This window comes from Coregonus clupeaformis, unplaced genomic scaffold (assembly GCF_020615455.1).
Source record: "Coregonus clupeaformis isolate EN_2021a unplaced genomic scaffold, ASM2061545v1 scaf1680, whole genome shotgun sequence".
NCBI classification, from domain to species: domain Eukaryota; kingdom Metazoa; phylum Chordata; class Actinopteri; order Salmoniformes; family Salmonidae; genus Coregonus; species Coregonus clupeaformis.
The window spans coordinates 15404-37149 of NW_025535134.1; the positions used below are offsets into that span (position 1 = coordinate 15404).

General features: G+C 42.9%; 3 protein-coding genes across 6 annotated transcripts; 2 read left to right on the top strand and 1 right to left on the bottom strand.

The window, feature by feature from the left end:
* Nucleotides 1-2624: 2624 nt before the first annotated feature.
* On the bottom strand, nucleotides 2625-5776 carry pheta2 (PH domain containing endocytic trafficking adaptor 2). 2 transcript variants are annotated; one of them, XM_041879427.2, is made up of 4 exons: nucleotides 5569-5776; nucleotides 5205-5313; nucleotides 4533-4839; nucleotides 2625-4426 (listed from the first exon to the last, which is right to left on the bottom strand). In XM_041879427.2, the coding sequence occupies exons 2-4, from the start codon at nucleotides 5283-5285 to the stop codon at nucleotides 3987-3989; spliced, it is 828 nt and encodes a 275-aa protein (XP_041735361.1). In that variant the 5' UTR covers nucleotides 5286-5313; nucleotides 5569-5776; the 3' UTR covers nucleotides 2625-3986. The 2 variants fall into 2 exon arrangements, with proteins under 2 accessions (XP_041735361.1, XP_041735362.1); XM_041879428.2 differs by having other exon boundaries at nucleotides 5205-5334.
* Nucleotides 4788-9439, top strand: cd2bp2 (CD2 (cytoplasmic tail) binding protein 2). Its single transcript, XM_041879410.2, is given in 10 exon segments — nucleotides 4788-4847; nucleotides 7129-7210; nucleotides 7428-7560; nucleotides 7907-8022; nucleotides 8024-8065; nucleotides 8151-8594; nucleotides 8596-8737; nucleotides 8857-8942; nucleotides 9109-9189; nucleotides 9191-9439. Coding segments are annotated over 10 exon segments (1161 nt in total). The 5' UTR covers nucleotides 4788-4842; the 3' UTR covers nucleotides 9221-9439.
* A 189-nt stretch (nucleotides 9440-9628) lies between these two features.
* On the top strand, nucleotides 9629-21163 carry prr14 (proline rich 14). Of its 3 annotated transcripts, XM_045218610.1 has the most exons (10): nucleotides 9629-9978; nucleotides 10664-10836; nucleotides 10991-11132; nucleotides 11229-11300; nucleotides 12831-12874; nucleotides 16193-19535; nucleotides 19634-19783; nucleotides 19929-20041; nucleotides 20200-20268; nucleotides 20403-21163. In XM_045218610.1, the coding sequence occupies exons 5-6, from the start codon at nucleotides 12847-12849 to the stop codon at nucleotides 17452-17454; spliced, it is 1290 nt and encodes a 429-aa protein (XP_045074545.1). In that variant the 5' UTR covers nucleotides 9629-9978; nucleotides 10664-10836; nucleotides 10991-11132; nucleotides 11229-11300; nucleotides 12831-12846; the 3' UTR covers nucleotides 17455-19535; nucleotides 19634-19783; nucleotides 19929-20041; nucleotides 20200-20268; nucleotides 20403-21163. The 3 variants fall into 3 exon arrangements, with proteins under 3 accessions (XP_045074545.1, XP_045074546.1, XP_045074547.1); XM_045218611.1 differs by having other exon boundaries at nucleotides 10991-11300; XM_045218612.1 differs by lacking the exon at nucleotides 10664-10836.
* Nucleotides 21164-21746: the final 583 nt, after the last annotated feature.

A 21746-nucleotide genomic window follows, 5' to 3' on the forward strand; every position in this document is an offset into this window, starting at 1 on the left:
TGGAGGGAGTTGAACGTCCGTGTTGCCCAGCGACAGCCCCAAAACATCACTGCTCTAGAGGAGATCTGCATGGAGGAATGGGCCAAAATACCAGCAACAGTGTGTGAAAACCTTGTGAAGACTTACAGAAAACGTTTGACCGGTGTCATTGCCAACAAAGGGTATATAACAAAGTATTGAGAAACTTTTGTTATTGACCAAATACTTATTTTCCACCATAATTTGCAAATAAATTCATAAAAAATCCTACAATGTGATTTTCTGGATTTCTTTTTCTCATTTTGTCTGTCATAGTTGACGTGTACCTATGATGAAAATTACAGGCCTCTCTCATCTTTTTAAGTGGGAGAACTTGCACAATTGGTGGCTGACTAAATACTTTTTCCCCCACTGTATATATATACAGTATTTTATTATTTGATGGAACATTGAATTTGGCCTTTTGCTATTAGCCCATAGAAACGCATTGAATAACATATTCATACATGGCAAAACAGATAGTAAAAAAACACACACTTTCTCTGTTTTCATAGTGCCATTCACAGAAAGACAGACAGACAGCCCCCCCACACACACACACACACACACACACGCACACACACACAGACACACACAGTTTTGCATTGCTATCTTTGTGGGGACCAAAGAATTGATTCCCATCCCAAATCCTATTTTCCCTAACCCTAACCCTAACCCTAACATTTAACCTAACCATAACCCTAACCTAAACCCTAAGCCTAACCTTATTCCTAAACCTCTAACCCTAACCCTAAAACTATATCTAACCCTAACTCCTAACCCTTACCCTAAACCTAACAGTAACTCCTAACCCTAACCTTAATTCTAACCCTAATTTTAACCCTAACCCTAAACCTAACCCCTAAGCCTAAAATAGCATTTTTTTCCTCATGGGGACCAGCAAACAAAATGTCCCCACTTGTCCGAATGTTTCTTGTTTTATTATCCTTGTGAGGACACACACACACATTGCTCTCTCTCTCTCCTCAAGTGCTCCCATCCATCCACCCACTCACACACACACCCACACACACAGACACACATACCCACAGCTCTCTCCCTCCTCAAGTGCTCCACTCCCAATGTCATGTCGGAGGGGATCACAGGGAGGGGGACTGAGCGGGACTGATGGTGCAGGAGGAGCTCTGAGGAGAATATGTATGAGGGACAGCTGAGAGAGACCAAAATAGCAAAGCAAACTTGTCTGCCCCCCCACACACACACACTCATCATCCATTTAAAAACTGTCCATCCATAGTTCATCCACTCATCTAGTTGTTTTTATATATTTTGATAATTTCTATTGTGGCTGCTCTTCCAGTCTGGTGTCTTTGATGTTTGTTTTTAAACAGCACTTCCCACTTAAGCCCAAAGTGCCGCCAGACAGGTGAGAAGCTTCCCTAGTGTCGCGAGACAGCCCGTCGCGCTCATGGTCTTTACTGGTTTCCGTGGCAGCGGGAATTTGGATTAGTGAGGCTTTGTTGTTCTTCTGTGAGACTATGGTAGGGCCTGTAACCTGCCGTCGGTTGTCTGTGTTGTTCTATGACCGCTGCCTTGTTATTGCCATGGTCACGCAGGAATGTGAAGTCATTTTTTATGATCCTTTAGTTGATTTAAACAGGGAAGTTACATTCAAGGATGCCTGGTCATATGGTGTACCGTACATGATCTACACACAGTTCTGTAACAGGACCCCATACTTCCTTATATAGAGTGCCCATAGCCTACTTTATTATAAGACAGGTTACCAGGGGTGTTCAATGTCGGTCCTGGAGGGCCGAAATACTTCTGGCTTTCATCCTCTCCTTCTAATAAGGGACTAACTCAGACCTGGGACACCAGGTGAGTGCGATTAACTACCAGGTAGAAACAAAGTGTTTCGGCCCACCAGGACCGGAATTGAACAGCCCTGGGTTACACCTTATGGCTTGTTTATATCCTGTCACAGTGTGAGGAGGTGTTAATATACAGATGTATGTGCATTGTGTAAGGTGAGACACTTCACCACGCTCCCCTGGACAAATCTATCACATTCTAGATGATTGGTATGAATGTCTGGTATGTGGTGAAGCCAAAGTCTCATCTTAAACTACGACTTTGAGACGCACATAGAAAACCACTTTCACACTTCAACTTCAAAAGTTATCCAGAGCAAATAGCGATACGTGCCTTGCTCAAGGGCACATTAACAGATTTTTCTCCTAGTCAGCTCAGGGATTCGAACCAGCAACCTTTTGGTTATTGGCCCAATGCTCTTAACCGCTAGGATACCTGCCACCATGTGTGAACTTTACTGTGATCTTTGAACTTTACTGTGATCTGTTGATCTGATATTCTTACATTTGTAAATTGTTTCTTTTACCACTGGTGTCTCTCTAGTGTACATTATATTCAGCCTCATAAATGCTTATCTCAGAACCCAGATCCAAATCTCACATCTGTCATGAGGTCCTATTAGTATTAGCTCACTTTTCATCACTTGGTTTTTCAATTGAATGTGTTAGATGTTGGCTGGCGGATGGATGTCCCATCAGGGCAATACCAGAGAGGGCTCTTTGATACTACTGTCTCTCTCTATGACAATATTATGATTGAATTAAACTGAGTCTTGTCACACTTTTTAATCAATGGACATTAATGGTTTCATCAACAGGCAGTGTTTGTAGCACCCTCTGGTGGTACAGCATGGTTGAGCTGCATCAACCTTAGTGGGCATTAAAGTTGCTTAAAATAATGGATACATTTAATATGAACTATATACACCTAATAATATAGAGCTGCACTGTAGTTTATTATTTTGTTAAACAGGGATGTGAAGCCTTAACAACACATCAATATTCATGATGTTTAACACATCACAAGGATGTTTTTACGTTTTACATTTTAGTCATTTAGCAGACACTCTTACAGTTAGTGCATTCATCTTAAGATAGCTAGGTGGGACAACCACATATCACAGGCATATAAAGTACATTTTTCCCTCAATAACATAGCTATCAATAGAATCAGAGCTAGAAGGGGGGAGGGTCAAGTGCTGGTGAAGTGTTGTTGTGTTGTTGTTGTAGGGTTTCAGATGTTTGCGGAAGATGGGCAGGGACTCTGCTGTCCTAGCTTCAGGGGGAAGCTGGTTCCACCACTGTGGTGCCAGGACAGAGAAGAGCTTGGACTGGGCTGAGACGGGAGCGGGAGCTGCCCCCCTTTAGGGGTGGGAGGGCCATGAGACCTGAGGTGGCAGAACGGAGTGCTCGGGTTGGGGTGTAGGGTTTGAGCATAGCCTGAAGGTAGGGAGGGGCAGTTCCTCTTGCTGTTCCGTAGGTAAGCACCATGGTTTTGCAGTGGATGCTAGATTTGACTGGAAGCACTTTGCTTCCATATTGCATAACCCAGATAGCTGACAGAAAGTTAAGCTTCACACTCACCATCAATATTACCTAGAAAATATACCAGGGATTTTAATGATAATTTACAAACAGTAACAGACAAACCAGTAGGAGTGTCAGTACTCTGAAATAAGAAAGTGACTATAATTTGAGGAACTAGAGTGTTTAAGAGGAACCAGTCACCTGTGTGTACAGCATGAGGGGATTATAGTCATATAACCTAAAGTAGCAGGCGTAAAAGAAACACCTGAGCAGAGTTCCCACATCAGGTTTTCAGCGGAAAAGGAAACTAGGTTTAAGATAGCTGTATCCCTGAAAACCAGATGCATCCGGTTGTTTGCAACACCGCTAAGGGTGATAGTCCTATGAGTTTGATGATGAGTCTCTGCTCAGTGACAAGACATTTTGAGGCTCATCATCAACCTGATAGGACTATAATCCCCTCATGATGTACACACAGGTGACTAGTTCCTCTTAAATGCTCTAGTTCCTCAAACGATAAAGTCACTTTCTTATTTCAGATTACTGGCATTCACACCAAAGTCCTCATCAACATAACCAGAGTGGTGACTGTCTGATCTCTGTGGGTCAGTGTTCACTCAGGTCAATAAGATCCTCCTCAAGGTGCTCCTCTTCCTCCTGCCTCCTCCTCAGCCAATCAGCTCTCAGCTGCTTCACCCCCTCTCCATAGTAATCATGTAGCTTGGTGAAATCCTCTAGAGGATCAAAGTCCACTTGTGGCCATTCCCCATATGGTGGTGCTGGTCCATTTATCGGTGTGACATGTGCATTTCTCTTGGGCCAATGCTTAGGGGACCTCTTATTGATCACTTTGCTGGGCATTGGAGGGGCTTGTAATACATTACTGGCACTGTGGCTTCCCCCTTCTCTCCTCACTGGTCCTGGCATGAGGAAGGAGGAGGAGCATGAGTTCAGGGAAGCCATGGATTGGGTAAGGCACTTTGAGCCTGGACCAGTCACAGTGGTTCGTTGATGGGATTCAGCAGGGCCTGCTTGGCGTTTAGCCTCTGCTTAGTGACAAAAGAATACAGGTTGAGAGGCAGGATAGGAACACATCTTTTTGAAGCATGAATACAAGAATACACACACATCACACTCTCTCCACACACTCACCTTCGTATTGCTTCCCCAGGTCTCTGACCAGCAGTGAAAGGTAGCAGTGGCTGGCTGTGAGCAGAGCTTTGACCCAGCTCTCCTGGCCCAGCTGGTCCTCAGCAGCAAGCCTGTAGGTTTTCAGCCCTGACCCTCTGAACACCATGGAGAAGGCAAACAGTCCTCCCTCAGACTCACAGTGCTGGACAGCACAGCCCTCTAGGACAATAACCCCCAGCAGGTGTCGATCTGCCGGACGCTCCTGGTAGAACAGCAGATTGGCCTTCAGGACAAACCAGCGCCTCTGGTAGGAGGAGGTCCTCTCTTTCTAATGTGGTATGTGTAAGAGGAGGATGCCAGGGTGGTGGGGTGAAAGATGGAGAAAGGGAGGAATAAGTTACAATATTTTGGTGAAGGGAAGTTGTAAAGAGTGAGAATAGATAGGTACGGAGATAAATACAGAGATAATTTTACCCAAATGAGTGCCATTATACAAGCCCTCCATTTGGGGTTAACTGAGGGGGGGGGTTGAGTGTGATAATAATAGAAGTGGCTTCAAATATCAGTTGAGACATAATTATTATTAGGCAGGGAAACGCACAAGGCCAAGAGGAGACTGTGTTATAACAGAATCTCACAGCATATTGATAATGTAATTTGGCTCTTGCTTGTGTCTGTCAACTTTTACAATACCTTTTTGTAGAGATATCCTTCTTTATCTACCGGTGAGGTGCAGGATAGGTAATGGGTTAAAATCTTCTCATGGATCTTCATTACAACGTTCTCCAACGAAGATAGGATCCTTTAGAGGATGGAAGGCACCCTTGACAATATCAATACAGTACCAGTAGTACAGACACATAACATTTGAGTCTTGTTTGTCTGTCAAAATACCTCCTTTCTTTTTTACCAGTAAAGCAACATAGTCAGTAACCAGTTGCCATCGTCCTCTATTCAACTAGTCCATTCTTTATGACAATGATCTTAAATCTACACACAATTTCCATCTCTATCTCTTGCCAGTCGAGCGGAGGAGTAGTGTGTTATCCAAGCTTACCTCTCAGGGTCACTCTCTATCCATCCAATTGTAAATGTTTTAGAATTTCTGCCATAAACCTTCACTTGTTCCTCTCAGTCTAATGCTCACAGTAGTTGGTGTTCACTGCAACGCATCTAGAATAAGACAATGTTTAAATATAAAGTTTCAGGTTACGAACACAGGTCCTCCCCTGGGTACTAGAGGACAAGTGTTGAAATATAAATAACTCGACCCACATCCTGGTAACAGAACTCTGACACACAATATTCTCTCTCCCCTCTACGTTTGAGTCCACATCTATTACCCAGATAGTATACATTGAGGGGGTGTTTTTCCTCACTTCCCTGTTCTGTGTAAAATGTTAAGTTAATTTCCTCATTGATGCTTTAGAAAAAAGTATTACTTTATCAAAGTCCATTAAATGTGTTCTTGAAGTTGATTAAATGTTCCTTACTTCCTCTGATGATTGATTCAGAATCAAGAAAGAATCCTCTCATTAAGGCCTAGTTGGGCCCTAGAGCACCATTAAAATGACTGGTAATGAGGGCCAGAGCCACATAAACAGAGCTTTATCAGTGCAGTTTTTATCTTTTGAAATTAAGCAAACATTTTGATGAACAATTAAAACAAAAATGGACTAGAGAACAATGAGAGTTATTTGACCTTGACCAAGGGAAAACTTGTGCTTGCACTGAAATCATAGAAGCCCAAAGAGTATAAAAACATACTCTGTGGCTTACCTGAACATAGTAACAACACAAGGCTCCTAAGAAAAGGAGGAGTGTCATTGGCTTTCATTAAATTGGTATTAGAGGCAAATATTTCCCCCCTTTAAACACCCATGAAATGGCCTTGCGTTGAGATAGATACGTTACAAAACATTTAAACACTTCTACACTAACACACTCTGAATACACCCCGTTCTGGTGCTGAACGTTTTGACCTGTTTAGAGAACTTTTTGAGACCGTGATGACTCTTGAACACGCCCCAGAACGGTACGCATCGTTACATCACTTCCTGTTTAGTTGAATGGCGCTTGCAGACTTTTCATATCGATAGCTGGTAGCTAGCGAGGTACTTTTTGTTTTCCTTAGCTTTCTGTATTTAGATACATGTTGTATTTTTTTCCGAATTATGCTTATCCATCCACAGATTCATGCAAGGTGTTGTGAAGCCAGCTAACTTACGCCCCTTTAACGTTACTTACTAACTCTGCACGTGTCGTTGTTTTTGCTTGGTATCTGCTAGTACTGTAGCAGCTAGCAAAACAAAACTAATTTAGCTAGGTATCGCTGTAGTAATCGCACTATTGTGGAGATAATCATATCAATAACGTAAGTTAACGCCACGTTGAATAGTGTAGTCGCTTAAATATTTATAAAATACTTACAAGATTATCCAAAGGCTTCAGTAACTGGTTAGTTAACGTTAAGTTAGCTCGCTAGTTAACGTTAGCTAGCACAGTAGTAAGCTAGCTAAGAAGAATGCTTCAATTTGATTGATTACAGTACAGTAATATAGAGACAACATTTATACTACAAACATTTCGATTTTTTTTTCTCTTCTGTCATCAACAGCATGTCAAAAAGGAAAGTCACGTTTGGGGACGGCGATGGTGGAGAGTTGTTAGAGTTGGATGAGGACGTTCCAAAGAAAAAGGTGCTGCCACAAACAGCTGTATCAGATCTTAAGTATAGTGCTACATGGATTTTTAACAGCACAGAGTGGGACATAATTACATCTGACAAACACAACACAAAAATGCTTTTTGATGTAAGAATCTTTCAGTTACTTGTGTTAGCTAGAGGCATTTGTTTGTGGGTTTTCTATACTGACCAGTTTGCTTTGTTCTCTTACCCACCTGGGAACTCGCCAGTTGTGTGAGGACGTGGTTGGGCCGGGCTCCAGGTTCAAGGGAAAACATTCTCTGGACAGTGACGAGGAGGACGAGGAAGAAGATGAAGATAAGAGCAGCAAATACAACATATTGGCCAGTGACGATGTGGAAGGTATGTCTTACCAATTTGATTGTCTTCATAACTGAGACCTGGCCATCCAGTTATTTAAAGGTAGACTGCGAATTGACGTTTGCCACAAGCAGCACCGCAGATATTGGGATAAGGGAGACGCAAGACTTCCCTCTCACACAGTCACACACAGTATCTGCGCATATGCACGGGTTCGCCTTACGCTTTACAACGTGGTAGCCACGGGACCAAATCAGCGGAGAGGTTGAGCCTTGCGCTTCAACACTCTTAGTTGTTGCGTAAATTGATCCACTATGCTGTTTAGTTTTTGCATCTGTCATATCGCTGAGGCTACCTTTAATGTCTAAAAGTGCATGTTTTGTTTTAGGTCAGGAGGGGGCAACAATTGACTGTGACGAGGGAGTTCCCATCACACCCTTTAACCTGGACGAGGAGATGCAAGAAGGGCACTTTGACTCAGAAGGAAACTACTACGTCAAAAAGGGATGAGGAGATCAGGGACAACTGGCTTGACAACATTGACTGGGTAACTGTGTCTTTAGTTATTTGATTAGTTGTTCACTGCAGAAATGTCACACACAATGAAGTAACGTATTTGTCTCGCTCTTTAGGTGAAAATAAGAGAGCAACCTACTAAACGAAAGAAGAAAGGTCTGGCAGCCAAGAGGAGGAGGAGAGTTGGGGATGAAGATGAGGCAGAAGAAGAGAAACAGAGAGAGGAGAAGCAGGCAGACAGTGACGAAGAGGAAGACATGGAAGAAGAAAAGGAGCCAGTTGAGGACCCCCTGGCATCCTACAGCCAGCATCAGCTCACAGAGGCTGTGTTGGAGCTGCTATTACCTGGGGAGACTGTTGCCGCAGGGCTTCGGCGGCTTGGAGGCCTAGGGGGGCGGAAGAAGGGAAAGCTGAGGGAAGAGAACGGGAAAGCAGAAGACACAAATAGGGATACTGAAAAACTGGACAGGCTCACGGCACTGGCAGACAGACTGGTTGGGAGTGGGGTGTTTGAAATATATCAGCAGACGTATGAGAAACTGGCCTACACACTGAAAGGGAAAGAGCCAGCAGCAATCAGCGGGGAGGAGTAAACATGGGGAGGATGAAGAGGAAGAAGATGAGCTTGACATGTTTGCAGACAAAATTGACGAGAAACACAGTGTCAAAGCTCCGGACAAAGAGGATCAGGATGATGAGACAGGTTAGTGAGAGTAAATTGGTGTGCAGTCAGCTGGTTCCAAACCATTTATACTACTATTAGAGGTGCAATTTTTGTTGACTGTTGAGATGTATGTCAATACATATTTTGTTTGTCTTAAGTGAGTGACGAGGTGATGTGGGAGTATAAATGGGACACAGAGGAGAATTCTGAACTCTACGGCCCCTTCAGCAGTCAACAGATGCAGGTTTGAATTATATCTCCATTTTCTATTACAGTATAATGGACAAGAAATTAAGGGCAGCAACATCAACACTATCAGTTTATTTTCCTTCTCCCCTTATGATCCTGTACCTGGTTAAACTGGATTAGGCCGGTTCTGTCCAGTAATCCCTATTTTCTGTCTCTTTCAGGGCTGGGTGGATGAGGGCTATTTCAAAGATGGCGTTTACTGCAGGAGGATTGAACAGGGAAGCGCTCAGTTCTACAATTCCAAAGAGACTAGACTTTGATCTTTACACATGACCATGATCAGTCCTTGACTAATAATGTTATGTATTATGTTGTGTTTCGTGTGGACCCCAGTAAGAGTAGCTGCGGCTTTTGCAGCGGCTAATGGGGATCCTAATAAATACCAATGATAGTCTCTCGCTCTCTCACACACACACACATCCAAATTCTCTATTATCTGATCTCTTATTGTATGTAGCCTCCCTGTTTTAAAATAAACAAATTGGTATTTTATATTGTCTATTTCTTGTCTGCTGCTAAGCCTAGAAGCAAGGTCTTGAAACATTGCTAAATGCATTTCGCTAAACATTTTTGGTCTAGTTGTTGCACAAGTGTTAAACTTGGTGTAGTTAGGGGTAGAGTTGTTAGACATGTATGCAGTCGCTCAAGTAATATTTTGTATTACACTGGCTTCTGAACAAGCTACTTTCCGGCTTTGTGATTGGTTCTAATGTACGTCACTCGAGGACAAAGACTGCTTTCTCACTTCTATTGGCCGCCCTTACCCAACAAGATCCCTTCACTAGAATGCAGTTGGTTGAGAGACGTTTATAGCTTTCCTTCATTGGTTAGGTTTTCTGGAGGGATTTGTTCAATGTGAAAGCTTCGCTCTGATTGGTTTATTGGTCGGTGTGCCAGTGGAACTTTGATGAACGGACATCTGTGAAATGGTTCAACTTGGGCGCCGTCCTGTGTCGTGTTTACGATAAAAATGTCTGTACACAATTATAACAGACCTCATGTTTTTCTTAGCAAATAATTGTAACGGTGCGGTAAGTTTACTATTTGAAGTTGGCTACATAAAATATGCATATTTTGAATGTTTATGACAATAACGTTATCGCAGCAGTGCATTGGCTGCTGCTGCTAACGTTAGCATCTTTGCTAACGTTAGCGAGCTACCTAGCTACTAATACTCGCCCTAACCTCATTTTACGTTATCCTCCTTGAAATGATTTTAACAACACACATCTACTACTAGTTAACGAATAACGTTAGCTCTTGTAGAAGTGGCCACCACCGGTGTACCATCCCCATGACAACAAAAATAATGTGCTTTGTTCAAAAGAGAGTGCATGATATGTATTGTCAATAGGAGGCAGAATTATGCATTTTAGCAAATACTGGTAGGTATTAGTGGCTGATTCACGCATTTGTTAGCTGACGAGGTAAAACTAATCAAATCAGGTTTGATTGTTCATTCTAGAAAGGTTAAGCTAGATGGTGAGCTGTGTATGTGTTGGGTTGTTAGCTAGCTAAGTTAGCGCTTTTATTTTCATCCAGCTAACACTTTCAATTTGTGTACATTTTGCACAAACGTTTACTGTGCAATTGCTGAACATATACCATAAGCAAGCAAGCCAGTGCCTACCTAATTTGAAAATGAGATAAAAGCATGTTTATCCAATTTTTCACTTATGTTGATGTCCAGCATGTTTGTTTCTGTTGTCTTTACAGAGAAAGACAGATAGAGGGGAGAGATTGAGGATGTTGACCTAGTTCCCTGAATTGCTCCCCTAAATAGTCTGTCCAATGGAGGGAGTTTCCAAGGTTCCCCCAACCCCTTTCTGTAATCCCTCTCACAGCGAACCTCCACCCCACCTTCTCCCTCTTTCCTCCGTCACCCCCAGGTATAGTTACCTGGCACCTTTTGCTTTCCTCTTCCCCTATTTTGTATTTACATTTTATATTCTTGCTTGTTTGAAACCCATGTTTTTAACCACCATCGCAATTACTGAGAGCTACTGATGAAAAGTCCAAACAATAATTGTTCATCTCCCACAGCTGTGAAGATGGCAAAAAGCCTGGTGACAGGAGGAGGAGTGGGCGCATTCAGAAGACACCGAAGAAGCAGGAGCCCAAAGACGCAGTGGCAGAGTCCAGACAAAATACATCCCCTGCCAAGAGAGGGAGGGAGAGCAGCATGGTAGTTACATGTTTAAGTGTTAATGGTTTCTTAGATATTATAGGCTACCGAAAAGGGTCTAGTTTGGTAATCAGTTCACTCCTCTCTGATCCTTAGGTGCAAGCGTCTCAGTCTCTGTCAGTAAAGCTAATGAGAGTTGATACCCCCCGCAAACAACTACTAAAAAAGGTATGCAGTAAATGTCTATTTGTGCATGGGCACCTTTCTACGGTATCCACTCTAGAAAATATGTCTGTACATCAGTGCTGTTTAACATTAGGGAGGACTATTGTTTTTATTTTATTTGTATGAGCATGGCCTTATTTCTATTACAGCACATTGGATGACTGTCATTCATATTCCATTTAGCCAGCCATGATACCCACATTTTCCCTATACCCATCATGAGGTTGCTACAACCTAGCCTTCAAATTAACGTTTATAACGTAGGTGCACAGGCTGAGAGACAAATTGTAGTAATCAAGGTAACAGACAGTGACACATTAAATACCGCCTTGCACACTTGCCTGCATCTAGCTGATCTAGGTGTAATCATTAGTCCAAACAGTTGCAAACAAGAGTTTCTATTGGACAAATTCAGGTAGGTTTTCGCTCCATTTGCTTCAGTTTAAGAAAAGTGTTTCAACAGAGTCGGAGGAATGAATACACACATGATCACCCGCACACAAGGTTCACTTTCATAGCAGCCACATACAAACATAATTCCTTCTCACATCTACGCGCTCTCCTCCTCTCACCTTTCCCTTCGCTTGTGGTCTTCTGTCGGAATGTAGCCTAATGAAAGAATGTCGCAAATGCACTTACCCAGATGATCAAGATGAAATAACAATAGCTGTTTTGTGGCTTAGCTAGGCTTTGGCTCGCGGCTACGGGAATCACTCACGCACGTTCTTAATCTTTTTTAATCCGTTTTTGTCTTTCAATGTCCTCTTCTGTCCTTTCTGGTTTCTTCGTTCTATATTTCTCCTTATTTCTTTGTCCATTCCTTCCTCCCCTCCCGCGTCTCCCACTGTTCTCTTTTTTCCCCTGTGTGTAATTGCCCCGTGCCTACACCTGCGCCGTGAATAAGGGGTGTGATCGGGGATTTCTGTGACGTCGGCAGGGATTCCCTGAGTGCCCCCGCCCCTCTGACTTACATTGACCTCCACACCTCTGGATGGTTCACAGTAGGCTAATATAACTGATATCTGAGAATTTACCCATTTGTAAATCATTCTGCAACCCTCCTCCTTGAGAAAAAAAATAGACGATACAATCGTATATCAGTGATGTTTGGACAGGACGATGTGTCGTTCCAGACATCGCCCAACCCTAGTGCACTGTGTTTTGGTAGTACAGTGCCCTACACAATGCCGTGGTGGAATCGGGTGAAAGATGTAAATTAATCCTCTTTCACGGTCTGCTGCATCTTATACACACAGCTAGGAGCAATTATTAGTGTCTGCAAACATGACTGACCTAACTAGCCGATAGGCGGACACCCTCAGCGATGTTTACATTAACAGTCAGTTTTGTTGCAGATTGACGCAGTCTCTATAAAAGCCATTTTGCAGCAACAAAGCTATTTTTGCATAAATTCTTAATACCCTTTATTTATTTTTTATGGTCAACATGCGTGATAAAGGCAGAGGCAATTATTGACAAAGTGATTATTCTATATGGATATGTTTATGACGTAAATATTTACTTACTTTGCAGAGCGGTTTGGATCTCAATGTTGCATCAGGATGTCAAATGTCTAAGTGAGTATGATGACTTACATAGAAGTTCAATGTTTTTTGTGTGCATATGACTTGATTTGTTCAAATGTCTAGAAACTAAGTGTTTTACCATGGGTGGAGAAATGGATTGAGTCAGTGGCTGTTTCCATTAACTTGTCCAGTGATTCTGTCAACATGTAGCAAGTTCGCATAGAAAAGAATGCGACATTTGCCTGCTACGGTGCGTTTCCAATTAACTATCTTGTGTCGATTTTAAAAACAGCTGGACGTAATACCGTCACACATTTAAAAAATGAAGTGGTTGAAGTCATTCCATTAACCATTTTAGGTAAATTGTGCGTGAATAAATTGGTGACTGCCTTTATGCCCTCCCACCATCTGTTTTGGGTAGCCTTCAAAAGCTAGCATGTATATACAGAGTTTCCCAAACTAGGGGTCGCCTGATTTGAAAATGGGGTCGCGAGAGAAACTCTGAAATAAAATCACGGTTCATAGAACTGGGGTTACAGTGAGGGGAAAAAAGTATTTGATCCCTTGCTGATTTTGTACGTTTGCCCACTGACAAAGAAATGATCAGTCTATAATTTTAATGGTATGTTTATTTGAACAGTGAGAGACAGAATAACAACAACAAAATCCAGAAAAACGCATGTCAAAAATGTTATAAATTGATTTGCATTTTAATGAGGGAAATAAGTATTTGACCCCCTCTCAATCAGAAAGATTTCTGGCTCCCAGGTGTCTTTTATACAGGTAACGAGCTGAGATTAGGAGCACACTCTTAAAGGGAGTGCTCCTAATCTCAGCTTGTTACCTGTATAAAAGACACCTGTCCACAGAAGCAATCAATCAGATTCCAAACTCTCCACCATGGCCAAGACCAAAGAGCTCTCCAAGGATGTCAGGGACAAGATTGTAGACCTACACAAGGCTGGAATGGGCTACAATACCATCGCCAATCAGCTTGGTGAGAAGGTGACAACAGTTGGTGCGATTATTCGCAAATGGAAGAAACACAAAAGACCTGTCAATCTCCCTCGGCCTGGGGCTCCATGCAAGTTCTCACCTCGTGGAGTTGCAATGATCATGAGAACGGTGAGGAATCAGCCCAGAACTACACGGGAGGATCTTGTCAATGATCTCAAGGCAGCTGGGACCATAGTCACCAAGAAAACAATTGGTAACACACTACGCCGTGAAGGACTGAAATCCTGCAGCGCCCGCAAGGTCCCCCTGCTCAAGAAAGCACATATACATGCCCGTCTGAAGTTTGCCAATGAACATCTGAATGATTCAGAGGAGAACTGGGTGAAAGTGTTGTGGTCAGATGAGACCAAAATGGAGCTCTTTGGCATCAACTCAACTCGCTGTGTTTGGAGGAGGAGGAATGCTGCCTATGACCCCAAGAACACCATCCCCAATGGAGGTGGAAACATGACGCTTTGGGGGTGTTTTTCTGCTAAGGGGACAGGACAACTTCACAGCATCAAAGGGACGATGGACGGGGCCATGTACCGTCAAATCTTGGGTGAGAACCTCTTTCCCTCAGCCAGGGCATTGAAAATGGGTCGTGGATGGGTATTCCAGCATGACAATGACCCAAAACACACGGCCAAGGCAACAAAGGAGTGGCTCAAGAAGAAGCACATTAAGGTCCTGGAGTGGCCTAGCCAGTCTCCAGACCTTAATCCCATAGCAAGTCTGTGGAGGGAGCTGAAGGTTCGAGTTGCCAAACGTCAACCTCGAAACCTTAATGACTTGGAGAAGATCTGCAAAGAGGAGTGGGACAAAATCCCTCCTGAGATGTGTGCAAACCTGGTGGCCAACTACAAGAAACGTCTGACCTCTGTGATTGCCAACAAGGGTTTTGCCACCAAGTACTAAGTCATGTTTTGCAGAGGGGTCAAATACTTATTTCCCTCGTTAAAATGCAAATCAATGTATAACATTTTTGACATGCGTTTTTTCTGGATTTTTTGTTGTTGTTATTCTGTCTCTCACTGTTCAAATAAACATACCATTAAAATTATAGACTGATCATTTCTTTGTCAGTGGGCAAACGTACAAAATCAGCAGGGGATCAAATACTTTTTTCCCTCACTGTTCATCAGTAACCAGTTGTAATAAACCGTTTAAGCGACAAAATATTATGACCCCATCACTGAAAGGTATGACATTGTTTCCCTCTACAATGCCCACAAGCCGCGCAGGACTCATTAGAACAGAGTGGACAATACCAGGCACTAAATATGACTGGGAAGAAAAGAACATCACCAATGACAATATTTTCTACAGAAAATATTGCCGATCTTCTGAACTTTCCAATACCTTTCTAATGCATATCAGTCACTTCAAACCATTTGTAATAGACTGTCATAGTCCTAATGGAAAAATGAACATTGGTCGTTGATTATATCGCTTTATTTACATTGTGGGGTTGTGACATATTTTTTAGAAAAAGGGGTCGTGGGCCAAAATGGTTATGGAACCCCTGTTCATATAATTCTCATGTGCCAACGAATCGCCACTGTGAAACTTGCACTCCTGTAGATCTGAAATAATTGGATGGTGAAACTTGCATCCAGAACCAGAAAAGCAAGGTGAAGCAATTCAGCCATTCTTGAAAGTCTAGAAAATCCTTGTCCTGCAAATAAACTTTATTTTCATAGTTGAAAAATAGATTTAGCAAGCAATAGGCATTTAGAATTAAATGTGGAGTGGAGCGTTTATAGTTGGGTGTTGACATCACGTGCCCCGCTTACCTTCAAAATTATTCGGCAGTCATTTATTCTGAAAAACATAATTTCCATTTTGCGCAATAAAGTTAAACAAAAGAAGAATCCACCCCTGTCGAACGGATACGAATGTTGTCGATCTTTAGAACATTTCTCCTACATCTGCCGTTTCTATTACACGTTACAATGGTTTTTATTGCGACATTGCTTTTGTCGAATAAACCTGGGTCAATGGAAACCTGCCTAGTGAGAGCAGTGATCATGGATGGTGTTGGCCAGGTTGATCTCTTTTGTGAGGAAAAAGGATGGAGGAAAATAGATTAAGGGAAATGGATGGAGTTAACATTTCAGTCTAGGGGAAGGCTTGTCTAACTACGTTCAACCTCTTCATATCCCCAACTGTAGTTTAAGGTAGGGGTACTAGTCAGGGAATTATTTGGTTAAGATTAATTCATAAGCATGCATAAAAACAAGCTGGCAGTGCCTTAGTTTGCATGAATAATACCATCGAACCTAATTGTACTTTGTTAAACATACCTGTATTTTGTACAATAGTCTTGTTTTTCCTCTGTTCATGTTTTCTTTTTGTTTCCGTCCATTTTAGGCACAAGGACACGAAAAAACAATGAGACTCCATCCTCTTCCACACAAGCTTTAGATGTAAATACTGCTGGCAAGACTGAACATGATTTCAACCAATCAGGTATGGAGGCGGATGAAGAGGTTGTTGGTGGAAAGTCCCCTGGAAGCCCGACCTCTGTGAAGCGATGGGTGATTGGCCCATTGTTTCAGTCGTTTAAATCCAAGATGGCCAGTTTCACACAGATTGTCATGAGTCCCGTCCGACTTTTCAAACCCAGTGGCTCCCCACCTGAACCAGATGTAGACATCTCCTCTGCCTCTCATAGCTCTCACCAACAAGGACCTGGATACGGGCTAACCTCTGGCACAGTGCAACACTTTGAAGCTGGAACAGGAGAAGATGACCCTGCCTCTCGTAAACGCTTAAAGTTCAGCATGGATGAAGAAGAGGAGGATGAGTTTTCTCTTGAGGTGAAACAAAATATGATGCGACCTGGAGATGAGCAAAGTGACACCCTTATGTCAACCTGCTCAGAAAGGGAGATGAATAACAATGATTCTTTACCTTGTATGCAGCGTAGTCCCCTACTCAGAAGCCGTATCAAGTGTGGTTCTGAATCAACGGAGTCCCAGCTCAACTTGTCCTCTTCCACGTCCTTAAAACCCCCTGACTCTTCAAGTGCCACATGTGGGTCCAAGCTGTCTCTCATTGTTCAAATGGAGGAGCAGGTGGATTTGACAGGAGCTCAGCGGAGACCATTGCGCCGAAAATGTGTTTGTCAAAATGAAGCTGCATCACAGAGCAGTCCCTCTGCTGCAACTGATGCATCTCAAGCAGACCGCATCTCTAGTTTGCTAGCTGAAGTAGGAATCTGTGAGCCCAAGGCTAAACGGCTTGCCACAAAATCTTTTGTAGGGTGCAAAATCTGGGACTATATTGACAGTGAAACATCTAGTCCATTATCCTCCTCTATCTACTATACCCCTTCTGAGAGTCTATGCCAGGCAGATGATGACTGTATAAAAGCTGTTGGGCTGCCTCAAGACCGAAACATGTTGGTATGTGGTTCCCAGTCACATATGTCTATCCGGAAAAGCCCCAGAAAACCTTCAAATGTTACTGGAAACGAAACACTGAACAACTGTCAGTGTCTTCAAAAGCAGATAGATGAGTGTGAAGGAAGCAAGGCTATATGGCAGGCACAGCAAAGGAAGGTAAGAGGAGATGCAGAGCAACTCCTTTTACAGCGATCAAGAGAGACGCAGAGAAAAGGAAAAGAGTGAAAGTGACGAAAGGGGAGAGATGTGAAGAGGTTACAAAAAAAGAAGACACGGTAGATGTTGAGTTAGAAAGTTGCACATTAACATCGGTAGAGCACACGAGTGATGTAGAACTTGTCCAGCCGGGGGTTGGAACAAAACTGTGTACAACTTCTAAATCTCAGTCTCTTAAAAGTAGGGTGCTGCCTCGGGTTAGCCAGAGTTCTACCGTACACATTGAAACCACTCAGAAACCCTCTGATACACATGTACCTCTGATGGAGGTGATGAAGGACAAAGGTAGAGACGAAGTGGGCGTGTTAAGAAAAATACGTCTTTCACAGTAATGGCCACTTCAAGTAATGGGAGTGTACTAGAGCACAGTAATGGCAGTTTGTGTGACAACAGCATAGCAGCCAGCAATAGTAGGGGTATGACCAGTGCCTTGAGTTATGGTGACACTGACTCTAGTTCAGCATGTAATTTGGAAATGGAAACTACCATGACAACCACTTTGATGAAAGAAAATCATGAACTGCCTGTCTCTGAGCAGCACTTAGATATCAAGGGGAAGTGGCCTCATACGGCATCCAAAAATCAGCAAAAACACATCTGTAAGAAGAGGAAGATTTCCCCTATCGTTGAAGTGGAGTCATCTCAAAATCAACAAAAGTGTCCAAAGTTGAATGAGATCGCTTCAGAAGAGAGTCGTCCACTAAAACCACCGAAACACAAAGAAATCCAGTAGGTCTTATAACTTGAGCTCAACCCAACAGCTTGGCACGTCTTTAGGGCTAACTGATGTTGGTGCCGATCACTTGCACTCATTGAAGCCCAGCAAAGATGACAATGTCCATGTAGATTCCAGATCTTCAAACGTTACACAACAGACTTTACAGACTACCGCAGTCGTGGCTGTCCACAAAGACGCAAGTTGGGGAGCAGAAATGAGTGGGTCTGACTCTTGCAAGAGCCCAAAGAAGAATCTGAATGGATCTAATAAACCTCTGCTAGTGATGCATTACTGGTGGATAAGAGGTTTGTGGAACCCCTTGGTGGACATAAGCGAGTCAGGCGAGGTCCGTCCACAGAGGACAATGACAAGACAACTCAGTCCCTGCAACTTCATCAAATAACAGTTGAAGATAAGAAGAGAACTGTGCCTTGGCCTGTGCGAACTTATCCCAAATGTTCAATAAAGCTGAACAAAAATGTAGTGAAACATTCTATGGCTATTCAAGGAAATGATGTGGCAAGGGACTCTGATGTAGAAGAGGTATTTTCCACTGCCTCTGAACCAACTAACCTTGGCCAGAACAAGGCTGTTGACAAGGTGATGGAGGAGGAGCAGGGGAAGGAAGATGAGTGTTCTGAACTGCGTGTACCCTCTGAGACGAGGCTAAGGGGGAAGGGGGCAAAGAAAGATGCCAAAGAAAGCAGAGAATCAAAGTAGGAAGCGCAGGCCTGTGGTTAGGAAGAGGGGGCAGGAAGAAGAGAGGAGAGAAATGCCGTGATTGGTGAGCAGATGGACTTTTCATCAGATAACAACAAGACACTTACCAAGCGTCTGTTGCGGAGCTACTCCTGCCCAGAGATCCCTACTCTCCTCCACCATGACAGCCACTGGACCACCTCTCTGCACGGCAGGATCCTCTCCGTACCTCGGCTCCACCCCGCCCTCTTTCCTCCTGTCCCCCCTCCTCCCGCACCGTCCAGACGTCCACGGCGTCATACTGTCTCTAGTGTGGAAATTGAGCGGGAGATAGCTCCGTTATGCCTGCGTAAGGAGGTGTTCCCCTCAAGAAGGTCCTACTCATTGGGCACCCCGTCCTACCACCTGTTCCCCAGTGCGCCACTCTCCACTTCCATCTCTGCCTGGGCCTCCTGCTTCCTGTCAAGCCCCCTGGCCTTCCTCTCCAGGAAATTGCAAAAAGGAAGTCTAGCTGCCAGTAGTAGTGCTTGCAGTCATGATACCTCTTCTCCCCCTCCAGTGTTTTCTCTTCCATTTCACCATCCTGCTCTTCCTTACGGCACCTGTTCTCCAGTTCTGATCCCTGTGACCTGACCTCAGACACATCCTCTGCTTCAGTCTCCTCCCTTTGCAGGTAAAACACCACTTTGTCCTTTGTTCAAAAATACACATTTTCCTTTTTGATTATAGGAGTTAAAAATGATTAATGATTTGATTCCACCCTGTTTCCAGTGCATTTGTCAAAGATTCCCTTGGAGAGTGAGACAAGCCAGCAACGTGAGGAGGATGGAGAGAATGTGGAGGACAGCAACCGTTTCAGGACTGAGTTCGAAGCCATAGGGATGAGAGAGGAAAAAAGCATTGTCAGATTCTGAAATTAAGGTACACTCTCACCACATAATATTTAATGTGAACTATGTAATTTGCATATGACATACAGTATGTAATTAGTTTACGAAGATGAGTAGATAAGTGAGTGACTTTAACCCACCTTCACCATGGTAACACTGTGGTGGTGTTTGCACAGTTGGAAACCGGCAAGCATGAGGAACGAAGGAAAGTATCATCCATTCGAATTCGTAAAGCCTTACCCAAACCCCTCCACAACCTCACACCCATGGGCCTGCCCAAGCCTATCAGGTATGTGTATTTGTCTGTTCCTGAGTATTTGAAGTATCTCTTAGTGGTGTGAAGGTGTGCCTGTGTTTATATCGTAAATTTGATACCTGTATTCGTAAATGTGATGACATGGATTACAAAAAACCCAACTGATGGTGATCTGTTATGTGTTACAACAGGGTGAAGAAGAAGGAGTTCAGTTTGGAAGAAATCTACACTAATAAAAACTTCACCAAGCCCCCTGAAAGGTTACTGTTCACTCATGCATCTCATTGTTCATCCTGCAGTACATGTAATCGTCATTGTACTGACTGACTGTAACTTTCACTTTCCTTTTATTAACAACTTCCTTGCTCTGGTGTTTGTTTTTCTTTCGTCCCAGACGGCTGGAGACCATATTTGAGGTGCCACTCAGTCGACGCGATGGGTCTCAGTCTCTCCTTGGCCAGAAGCGTATGAAGCGTTTTGTGGAGTTCCCAGAGGTTGGTGTGGCCAGAAAGCCAAGGAAGCCACTTGTTGGTGCTGGGGCAGGGGGTGGTTTACCCAGGAAAGCTGGGGTTGGCACTCCTTTCGGAAGGCCCAAGCGCGGGGGTTGCCCCTCTTCTAAAGATCACCCCACACTCAATCTGCAGGAGCTTGATTCACTTCTTTGCTCCAAGCTTGACCAACTGGATTCCTGGTTAGCTTTTGACCAGGAGATCTGTTGAAAAATGGCAATCAAAGGGGGTAGACAAAAGCACATTTACATTTTCGAAAATATTCTCATTACAATTTGCCCAGCCCTGTTGCCTTCCACCCAACATCAAGCTTGTCCTCATCTTCTGTAATTGTTTACAACATTTTTATTTTGTGGGTGTGTGTTATTTACCGTCCATTTAGTTGTTTAAAATGATCATTGAAGAATTTTTGTATTTTCATTGTGTACTATTTGTAGATAACGATATGGAATATACTGTTATTGTAATATTTGAATATCTATGGATGTAATGCATTTTTTATAATTGGTTGAGGTCAGTGAGTGTGCATAAGTGTTTGTGTATTTAAAACTGCTATTTCTGCACTCAGTTTTGTTGATAATCTGCATTCTTAATATGCCAGTGCCTCAGCCTTTTAATCATTATTAAACCTTTTCTGCTTTATTAATCACTTGCCACTGAATCCTGACTTTGGAAGCCCACATGCAACTCAAATCTTTGTGGATATTATCCATTGACATCAATGTATTTTTACACAGCAGTTATTGTATGCACATACATCTCAAGTAAGGATTCTTACTAGCCATACAATTTCCAGATGTTAATTCCCAATTGAGCTGTAGGTGCATACCTGTTATTGGCAACTAGCTTCAGTGAATGTAGCTTTCAAATGGCAGCTACTTTCAAGAAATATTGAATGTTGAGAATTCCGTTTTTGGCCAAATTACAGCTGTAAGAAAATCTTTCTGGTTCTGCCAATCACAGCCTTCATATTTTTTTTGATAACTGTCCTTTAATTGTTGCCTGACAATATTCCTGCCAATTTTTGCCTTGTATACACATTACATTGTATTTTCTTAATCTCCGGGTCATAACTATAGCAAATAAAATTGACATTTTCCATTTATACATTTTTGTAAAAGATTCTAAGTCGAGTTGTTACATGTGTAATTGGACATAGAAAGTTCATGACACTCAATTATTTCTATGGAAACATTAGCATGAATCTTTTCATCAATGCAATGTTTGTA

What these genes read in the sequence shown, in the direction of transcription:
- pheta2 (XM_041879427.2), bottom strand. Translation starts at nt 5,285, where the DNA reads ATGAAGATCCATGAGAAGATTTTAACCCATTACCTATCCTGCACCTCA. An exon ending in AAGGATATCTCTACAAAAAG is followed by an intron (nt 4,840 to 5,204) that starts GTATTGTAAAAG and finishes ATACCACATTAG; the next exon opens with AAAGAGAGGACCTCCTCCTA. An exon ending in CCTGGGGAAGCAATACGAAG is followed by an intron (nt 4,427 to 4,532) that starts GTGAGTGTGTGG and finishes GTCACTAAGCAG; the next exon opens with AGGCTAAACGCCAAGCAGGC.
- prr14 (XM_045218611.1), top strand. Translation starts at nt 12,847, where the DNA reads ATGTTGCATCAGGATGTCAAATGTCTAA. An exon ending in TCAGGATGTCAAATGTCTAA is followed by an intron (nt 12,875 to 16,192) that starts GTGAGTATGATG and finishes CGTCCATTTTAG; the next exon opens with GCACAAGGACACGAAAAAAC.